We start from the raw sequence: 10240 nt of genomic DNA, 5'->3' as shown, positions 1-10240 counted from the left end.
GGGGGGGGGGGGGGGGGGATTTTTTTAGTTTTAATTTTTATAGTTTCGAAGAAATTTTGTCAATTTTTCCGTTACTTTGTTCATCCTATGCTAACTTCAAACTCTTTACTGCTTTGCCATATTCTTTTAGGCTTACGTGTTTCTATGTTTTCCTCTTTATGAAATGCGGGTACTCGTGTTTGCTCCTGGACTCCTGATTCAGTAGAACGGATCGCATTCATTATGTTGTTATTTAAACGTTCCACAGCTGCATAAATGTCTTTTGACATTTGAGAGACATTTGACATTGATAGGTTGAAGGCAATTTATAACTTTGTTGCGAACAATTTGGTCGGTCTTCGATAATCGTTGAATTGAATTGTTGCTACAACAGATGAGTGATCTGAAAAGAGTTTTAGAGAAGAGCCGACTTGGGTATATCTTCGTATATAGATGTCCTTGATTATAAAATAGTTTAATAGATCAGGCACTTTACTCGTATCGGTTGGCCAGTATATTGGTTCGTTTGTATTGAGATAATTCAGTCTGTTTGATTTGACGCTTTTAAATATACTCTTGCCACTTGTAATGATTCTGCTGCCCCATTGGGTACGCTTAGCATTGAACTCCCCTCTCACGATGAATTTATTATCGAAGCTAACGAAGAAATTATCAGAATCTTCTTTGGAGATAGTATACTTGGATGGACGGTAGACTGCTGACACAGTAATTGGGCTATGCGATCTTTTATCGCCACGTTCGTTGGTTGAAGATAGTTCGTTTTGTATAATACGATGGAAGTTTATACTGAATCACGGTGGATTTGATAATAATTGCAGTGCCAGCATGATCCCTGCTACTCGAATGTTGTGTGTGACATATTTTATACTCATTTATTGTCAAGTGTTCTTTTCTGCTAATACGCGTTTCAGACATCAGCATTACCTTTATTCCTTGATTATCTAAGAAGAATTCCAGCTCGTTTTTATACTCAACTGGACTGTTGCCGTTCCAAAGAGCTATGCGTAAGGGTTCCATTTTGGTACGTTGCTTCTTAACTTGTCTACGACCATTTTTAATAGTGGCAACAAGATGCTAATTTTATATAATTTATCGTTTTTTGGGTTATACATGCTATTTTGTATAGTGCTATCATACACTTTACTAATATAGTGCTTTACTTTGTTTTAATATTCCTGAGCATAGGAGATTGACGGATTAGTTACTTTACATGATGTGTTAGGTTGGTTGTGTTCTTAATTTAAGATTTAAGAAACCTATTCTTCTACAGTTTGCAGGGTGCTCTTTTTCACAATGAATGTGTTTTGCAGGAACTTTTACTGATTTCGTGCACTGTGCTGTAGGATGAGAGTTTGCACATTCAACGAAGCGATAATTATAATCGCAATATCTCTGTACGTGCCCATATCTTTGACATCTTTTACACCGAACCACCTGCCTTTCCTTCTGAAGTAGCTCGATTTTTACTGCAGAATTCATTAATCGGTTGATGTTGTATACAGCTTGATTGTTAGGTTTTTGTTTCAAGTCGATAAAAAAATAAGGATAGTGGATTTTTTGTTGTACCGTGGCCTATGTTGCTAATATTAATTACTCCGTTACCATATTTCCGGAGTTCAAGTTTTATTTCATTTAGGTTCATTTAGGTTAGGAAAAAATCTTTCTTCCTTAAGCTGATACGTATGAAAGTTCGCTTCTAGGTCTTCAATTAACTTTGTTAATTTCCTATAAGCATCAGGATTAAGCGGTAAAATTCTTACGTCGTTGTTGTTAACTTTTAGTTTATATTTCTGTTTATTTACAACACTTGAGAGAGTATTCATTATTGCTTGTATATGGATAACATCGTCAAGTAAGATTGGTAAAGAAGGGGATCTTTTTGCGGGTCTTGTCTTGTTGACGTCTCCGATAGAATATAATAATGTGAATCTATTTGAAGTAGTAATATTCTTTTTGTTCGTTTATGATTGCGTTTATGTTACTCTCTGCTTCTATCTTACGTTTCTTACCAATGTTGATATTGTTAGTCAGTTGGGTCGAACTATCTCTCTACCATAGCGATGGTAGATTGTTATGATGCAGCTTCGATCAAGAATACTCGATTTCCTTGAGCCATTTGCGAACCAGCTATTTTCGAATTCAGAACAACTAGTCGAGAGGCATTAAGTAGCTTGTGATTCGGTAATTCTACTCTCTTACAATTTAACTCAATAAAATGTAAGAGAAATTTCGTCTGTATTTCTTTTCGCGTAACAAGTTGTCAGTGCGAAAACGTACACTCACAGTGATTGTAAACTTTACGGAAAACGATCATACTGTCTACATGTTTCAACAGCAGAATACGAACTCCTCTTAAATAGTGTATGTTCCGAACTTGTATGAGCGTACGACACTATACGAAAATCTACATTTGTGACGCAGTTAACGATTCTGCAATGATAGAATTAAAGAGTATTTGATAAATTCTTTGAATAAACATCTGATCAAACGAAAAATAAAACGATAAATTGTTTCATTTGAAATCCAAGTAACGAAATAATCTAAAGAAAAGGCATTTGTTCGATCAAATAAACTAATTGTATGATTTTTTTCAAATAACATGTTATCTTATTATTATGTTATTATGTTATTATCTTAACAGTTATTTCTAATCAAAGGATCTTGGTTTAGCATCGCTTGTAGCTACTATATCTACCTAATAATAAACATATTACTTACAGGGAGTACAGATTCATCGCAGTCAATATAAAGATCGCACCGGTAGCTTTCATCCTTTAACTTTCTTTAAACCCGACACCTACATGTATCAGTGTGCACCAGGAATGACGACGTCATATTTCTTGAAATATCCAACGAATTATGTCAAACACAAAATGCCAATAGTTTTACCTCTCACTTATGAAAGGAGGATGCAGACACCATACATTCCAGATTTATCTCTGTCTGGGATATATAATAAATCAAGTTGTATTGCTTACAAACGATAGCTTATTATACGTGTTAATGCTGCTATAAACTGCTGCAAGGTATTACTCGAAAAATAATTTAAAAGTAAATTAAAAATTGTATAAAATTAAAAGAAATGAGATATTTAGGTAAATTATTTGAAATATAACAAAATTTGTTATTTAAGATGAATAATTTTAGAAATTTTAAAATTTGTAGTTGTTAAACGTTGTTTTCAAATATACTCTGGTGGTGATTCTACTACTTTAAAACAGATTTCCTTGACGATGAAATTTTTTTTACTGCCGATGGGAGTGTGTGTGACTTAACTTGATCATGAATTATTTCTTGCGAGTATTATTATTTATCAAGTAGGAATTTTTAGGTAAGTCAAGTAGGACAGTTAGGTAAACCACGAGCGAAACGATAGAATGAGTTAGAAGAAATGTCAAATAAATTTTTTTTAGAAAAATAATTCTTTTGGCGAAAAATAAAATAAATTTTTTAATGAGATATAGTATTGTTAATAAAAAAGAGGGTAGAATTTACCCAATATTTAAAGGAGAGTGAAAAATATTTTAGTTTTAATATAAAACGATTATTTCTTGTATGTATATTTGGAAAAAATATATTTTTGTAATATAAAACAGGTATGTTTTATATCCTCGAGAAAAATATTTTTTTCTAATATTAAGCAACTTCGTTGGTTTCATATTTCTAAAAAAATAATTCCTACATAATATAAAATAGATATTCCTTGTACACTCGGAAAATATTTGTTTTAAATGTGAAATAAGTATTTATTTCATACTTGGAAAAAATATTCTTTTGCTAAATATTGTATGTATATTTAATTATTAGAAAAAGATTGGATCTCTTTTTAGTAGCAGTTTAATTTACTGATTCCCCTATGAGGTTACAAGACAACCAAATCTACAAATTTCTACAATACTTGCCTGCTCTGTTCCGCAACAAATTCTCTCTCTTTCTCTCGTTATCTCTCATCCTTATACATACATACCATAAATTCCTTTACAATATTATATCTATTGATAATATGTGACATTTTTGTTATATTGGATTGGTGGGAAATAAATCGCTGTTTAGAACGTGCGGTTATAATGTCAATTGTCTATCATTTCTAATTATCTTTATTAGTTAGTTGTATATACGTGCATATATATCGCTGTAAATGCTATAAAGTTGAAATATGAATTTATTTATGTATGTATGCCTCATCTGTTGTTATATTTTGGAGAAAATTAAATAATTTCATAAGGTAGAACGCTCCGGTAAATTGATGGATATTTTTAAAAAAAGAAAATGTTAAGGTAGTCTCATAAATAGTTGATAACCGTGATTATTTACTAAAAAATTAATAATAAGTAAGATTGTATATTTTGGTAATGAATTAAAAATATAAATACCGATGGGCCATTTATTTTCCACCAATCTAATGTAATCGATACCATTATTATTCTACATATCCTTCTAAGAAATGAACTCTTCTTATCAAATAAATGACAATAAGTATATCGACCTGCATATAATGAAATTTTCGTTTTGGATATCGACAATTTCTATGTAGGAGATACGATCTAATAATTGAAACATTAATTATATCGCTAAGGTTACAAAATCGATAATTATGCGTATTTAAAAGCATACCCCCGACAGTGCTATAAATTTGTATTACCATGTACAATAATATAATAGTAACCATGAATAATAACATTTTTCAGTTGTAAAGCAACATGCAATTGAATATATTATGTGAAATTCAATGCAAAGCACATCTATGCGCGTCTTTTTCCTTACGAAGTGGTCGATAATTCCATTCCAATGGAATTAATTTGTGAAAATGCCTTTTTGAGAAAATTATATAATTATTACTTAATTATGTAATGATATGCATGCACATGAATTTGGAGTACAAAGTCGTACATTTGCTCCAATATGCATATCAAAGTTACAGAAATAATTACCATAATATGAGCATAATTAAACATTAAAATGAAAGGAGAATGTTGACGAGAATTCTGCAATTCTCGAAGCGAAACGTATAAATTCTTCGAAGGAAATGCTTCCCTGTTGGGTGAACACCATCTCTTGAAGTATCTAATGAAGTTGAAAAAGAAACGTTAGTAAGAAAGCTTATATTATATTATATATAGAATCTTTGCATACAAAATATTCTTTTATCGTAATAGGTTTTAAAGAGAATCTATATATACATTCATATTTCTGTTTCAAGAAACATTACTTGTAACCTTAAAGTAACTTTTAGAATTATTTTATTTTCGGCTGTGTAATTGAATCAAATCGGATTTCAAGTTTACATATGTTTACAGTTCGATATTTATAGCTAAGTATAATAAACGTTTTTAGAATTTGATGTTATGTTATTCTCGGGGAAAATAGTCTAGAAAATAAAAAATGTTATAGTACGATTTTGAATCTGACTATTACTTTATTTACTTATTCATTGTCTTGCGTTAGCGGCAGTAAGACTTCCTTTTTACAGAAAATAATTCCGGTATAATTTGTAATAACGAAACATTAATCATAGTGTAGATTTCAATATTAGAAATAACTTGATTCGTTTACAACTAAATTAAATATGAGAAAAAAATATGTGGCTTAGCGTGCGACAATGTTTTAAAAGAAAAGTCTAATGCTGTTAAAATATTACATGCAGAAATAAAGTAGTAAAATAAAAAAAAACTCATAAATGGAATTTCCTTGCTATACTTTAGAAGAGAAATAAACTTCATATTAGTAGGAGAGAATATACTTTATATTAGTATATAAAGTATACTTCTACTTTCTATGTTTCAGAAAGAAGTTAAAAAACATATTGCACATAATGAATATAAACGTGCGATATATGATACAATAATTCAGTACATAATTCAACTCTTTCAAAGGACATATTTAGGAAATTAATCAGATGTTTTTTGTTGCTGTAATACTCTACGTTATTGGTTTTACAAAATAATGCAAATCACCGATCGCTTCAAACTGGAAATTAGTAATTTATTACAATTTTCTTATTTTCAGTTAAGTAGAATAGTGTATTGACAAATTTTATTTAAAAAGAGGTACGGTTTAATGGATTTCCGCTCAATCAATGCCACGTACGTTTAAAATCAATCTTTATCAACCTGACAAATTAATAGAGACCTGCATTTTGAATAGATACCGAAGTTTATTTGAAAGGCAAGATTATGAAATTGATCTCATAAATTATCTAAATAGATTATTAGGATTTCATATTTTACGTTCAAAAATAACTATACGAGGCAATTGCATAATTTATTGACATATTTAAAAATAACCATGTCAATATTAATAGCATCAATGAATTTTTTGTAGTATATTTTTTATGACTAGAATTTTGAATTAATGACTTTTATTGCTAGGATTTCTATTTGTAGGATTTTCTCAAATAGCATTTGTGTTTGCTGCTCCCTTTTCCTTCTAAAAAAGAAATTGCGATATTAAAACTAATAAATTTTACACGATTTGACTTTCGAACGGTTCAAGTACATACCAGTGCAAGTGTTACTCAATCACTTCGGCATATCTTCGACATATGTACCGTGTGGGAGAAGTTGCTTGATCAGGAAGCTATAGAACTAAGCTTCGCTCAGATATCGTAAAAGCTGACCAACAAATGAAAAGTTACGGTACATCGTATATTACAATATTCCCAAGCAGAGAACGCATATGGACCTCCACCTATGTTGAGAAACTGTTATTTATGCGTGCAACGAAAGGGACAGGTTTTCTGAACAGGGTATGATTTCTGATACGCATCTTACCTGTGAAGCTACAGCTTTAGAGATAGTGGCGCGAATTCGCCGCACGTGACTTGCAGAAAGCATCGCCTACTTCCAGCGCAAACACATCGAAGGACAGAATTTTGACTAAATGCGCGTGACAACGTATAATCAACGGATAATGAAAGATATAGTCGCTAGATGAAAGAGCATCATATGAGCAGGTGTATGGGCAGCTATAAAGGTTGAAACAAAAGTTGGTATGGCATTGAAAGTTGATGGAAGGGAGAAAATGCGAAACGTAGTGGCATACCCCTGTTCCTGCTTTCCAGCGTTATCAGCCGTAGGAGCACTGATCGGGGGTGCAGCCGTAGTGGCGAAGGCTGTAAATGATGCGTAGACGGCACAAAAACAGCTGAAAGAAGCGTAACGTCGTAATCATGCGATGGAATCTATTACCTTACAAACGCGAAAGCGGTTTGAAAAGGAAGAAAGAACCAAATGCTAAAATTGAAAAAGAATATCGGGAAATAGGAACGATAAATCGTGACTATACTTCGTATAGTTGGTTCAACTGAAAAAGTGATGTAAGGAATCGCGGTACTTTCGCGGAGTGTTTATGTGCGATGATTTACCGAGGAAATCTCGACCAAGCAAATGCTTGAACATCGTGAATTTCGATAAAGACAACAGTCCGAGCACGCATTGAGTGGCATATGCAAAGCGAGGATCCACGGCTAAATATTCTGACAACATTGCGGAGTCCGACCACCGGGAAAACTCATCGATTGTTTCGGGAATAACACGAGAATCACGTACAACTGTACACAATGTCAAATTTCAGTGAGAGCTTATGTGGACAATTGTGCGTAAAATTTCTTCATGAATATCTGACATAAATCTAAACTACGCTCGTAATGTATCTCATTTTTCGCCAGACATTCATGATAGCACGACGACGAACATGTCATTCACCTTTGCTTTAACGGGCAGGAGTAACGTGCTCTCGGCGAAATATTTTCCACTGATCGATCTGACGGATGGCGAGTACGAGCTTGGTCTTGTATATTTCGAGACGTGTAGCACGATTCCCAACGTCGAGCGTAGCAACGATAAATTTTATTTTCGCGATAAAGACGATGAGATCGCGGTTCAATTCGTCGGACGGTTCGCACGAATTAGAAGCGGTAAATAAATTTCTAAGGCGAAGGATAACAAACATGAATCCTTGGAAGACCAGATCAATGATCAAGGACGACGACGATGAATATCCTATCGTTTTGCGAACAAATAACAACAGCATGCAAAACTAAACTCTCAGTTCGTACAGAGTTAACTTCACGAAATCGAACAACGTGGGATCTCGTTAGGATTTTCTGCGGATCCTATCCTATCGCCCAATACGTCGCACGTGTCAGATAAGCCTGCAAATATCATAAATGTAAACGTGATTCAAATAGAATGCAACGTAATCACCGGTTCGTACAGTAACTACAAGTTTGTACTCGGAGGATGCCTCCAGGACATAGGATATAGGAAACGCAGCAACGAATCATTTACCTAGCGATCGTCGTGCGAGAAATAGATGATTCGATTGTTCGAATCTCCATTCGATTAGAGTCCGATCAGAGTGCGTAAGACTTTCGGCGAGAAGAGATAACGGTGCGAATACACATACGTTGACTTAGAATACGCTTAGCTTGCGATCGATAAGAACGAAATAGTATCCTTATCTGCAGCAGCAGCAGCAACAATAACAACAACACTGGCAGTAACGCAACGCAAATACCCATCTCATCGACTACCTGTAAACCTTTCGACCCCTTGATTGGAGAAAAAAAAAGGGTAAAGACGACCAAATTGAACGTGCGAAACGTGAAATCCCCACAGTTGCTGGGACTAGCGGTGATCTGGCGGTAGAAAAGAAGAAGAACAGGAAATTGTATAACGAAGATAGAAGTACATGCTACAATCCGCACGCTAACGCCACGTTGAAAAACAGCGATGGAATAAGAACGCCTATACCACAGCCGGACCTCTATGTACTAAAACGTAGATGTTTTCTGTACGTCAAGGGGAAACTGAGTTTATTGGAAGAGGAGTCGAAGGATACCATTGGAGATGCAATTTTGGATACTAATAGAGTCGCGTTTACATTCGATGAAATTCGTTACGAATTGAACGGTGTTGAGATCCCCTCGGAAGTCTCGATATAACAATTGCACTGAAGAATTACTCGAGTCTATCCAGAAAGGGAAGTAGGGCACTAGAGAACGCAGCTTGGAAGTATGTAAATTATACAAAAAGTGTTCACAAAGCAACAACAGATTTCAATTTCTGTGTACCGCTCGACACGTTGTTGGGCTTCTGCGAAGATTACAAACATGTCCTGATAAACGCATGCCACAAACTCGTTTTAATTCGCGCACGCGATGATACGAACGCGTTGTACTCAGCCGCTGCTTTGAAATCTAAATTGAAATTACATAAAGTTCAATGGAGCGTACCGCGCGTTACGTTGAAGCAAAAGTTGGCGTGTTGCGTATTCTCTACAGCAGCGAATCGATCGGCATGGGTTTTCGATTCTAGAATCTCCACGAATATCCGTTATTGCAAACAACTACGAAACATATTTGGCTGATAAAAGCAGCGGCGCAATTAGAAAAGCCGAGATACGTAATATTTGCTATGTAAACGTCCCGAAAGGACGCTACTTCTTTTAACTTTTGTATGTCGACGAACGTTCGACATTATTTAAATTTTGCAACGTATCCATACGACGATCCGAATCTCGACTCTGATCGACGCAAATATGCCGTACTTTACGATATGTACGCAAAGTTTCACGAATCTTATTACGGATACGAAAGATTGCTGCTCGATATCACGGACTTTCTACTTCGTCGTCCGTTCTCGGCAAACTGAATCTCTAAAGATTGTAAAGCAGCGGTTGACGCGAGAATCGATTTTAAATGTTGAGATAACATGTCTCCAAACATCAGCGCGTACTGTTTAAAATAGTCCACGATCGCACCGTCGAGTACAGTCCTTCGACGAACGTCCCTGAAGAAACCTTTTTGAGAGAAAAAGGAAACAATGAAGATGGCTATCGTCAGCATCCAAGGATTTGAGCGGAAGGAAGAATTCATGATAAAAGTCATACTTGGCGATAACGAACGATTAGTACTATTAGTACTACTAGTTCTTCGAACCGCCGTTTCCATGGTTTAACTTGGACGACAAGGACAGACGTCTATAGCTCAGCTGGTATAACAGCTGGAACATCAGCAACGTCCCACATAAGAAAACCAAAACGTAATTTGTAAAACGTATAGCGCGCAAAACACGTTCATCCGAAACGCTATACAGCACTTGCAACATTGTTAGAAACAAAATGCATAACGCGCAAAGACGTTTCTCTGAAAAGTTACGCGGCAGACGCTACATTCTTCAATGTTCAGACTATTTCGCTGTTCGGACTGTGGCGAGGGGCGGGGGGCCCCCCCCCCCCC

General features: G+C 34.9%; 2 protein-coding genes across 5 annotated transcripts in view; one reads left to right on the top strand and one right to left on the bottom strand.

The window, feature by feature from the left end:
• LOC100741388 (protein FAM166C-like) overlaps positions 1 to 3106 on the top strand; it is a 7325-nt gene extending 4219 nt beyond the window's left edge. The window contains exons 1-3 of one of the 4 annotated variants that reach the window (XR_001102460.3): positions 108 to 1021; positions 1311 to 1394; positions 2721 to 3106. Coding sequence is in view for 1 of the 4 variants with exons in the window: in XM_024369424.2 (XP_024225192.1) it covers positions 2721 to 2987 (267 nt within the window). In the remaining 3 variants the exon portion in view is untranslated. Of the gene's footprint in view, positions 1 to 107; positions 1022 to 1310; positions 1395 to 2720 lie in introns of those variants that run through there. The other 3 variants (XR_004462183.1, XR_001102458.3, XM_024369424.2) reach the window with 3 other exon arrangements.
• A 1260-nt stretch (positions 3107 to 4366) lies between these two features.
• The window catches only part of LOC100741148 (calcium and integrin-binding family member 3-like), a 12336-nt gene continuing 6462 nt past the window's right edge, over positions 4367 to 10240 (bottom strand). The window contains exon 5 of the mRNA XM_012388683.3: positions 4367 to 5064. Coding sequence (XP_012244106.1) covers positions 4948 to 5064 — 117 coding nt within the window. The 3' untranslated portion in view covers positions 4367 to 4947. The remainder of the gene's footprint in view (positions 5065 to 10240) is intronic.

Source organism: Bombus impatiens, unplaced genomic scaffold, assembly GCF_000188095.3.
Source record: "Bombus impatiens unplaced genomic scaffold, BIMP_2.2 scf_0577, whole genome shotgun sequence".
In the NCBI taxonomy this organism is placed as follows: domain Eukaryota; kingdom Metazoa; phylum Arthropoda; class Insecta; order Hymenoptera; family Apidae; genus Bombus; species Bombus impatiens.
The sequence above is the reverse complement of the archived record's forward strand: the minus strand, read 5'-3'. Positions and strand labels throughout refer to the sequence as shown.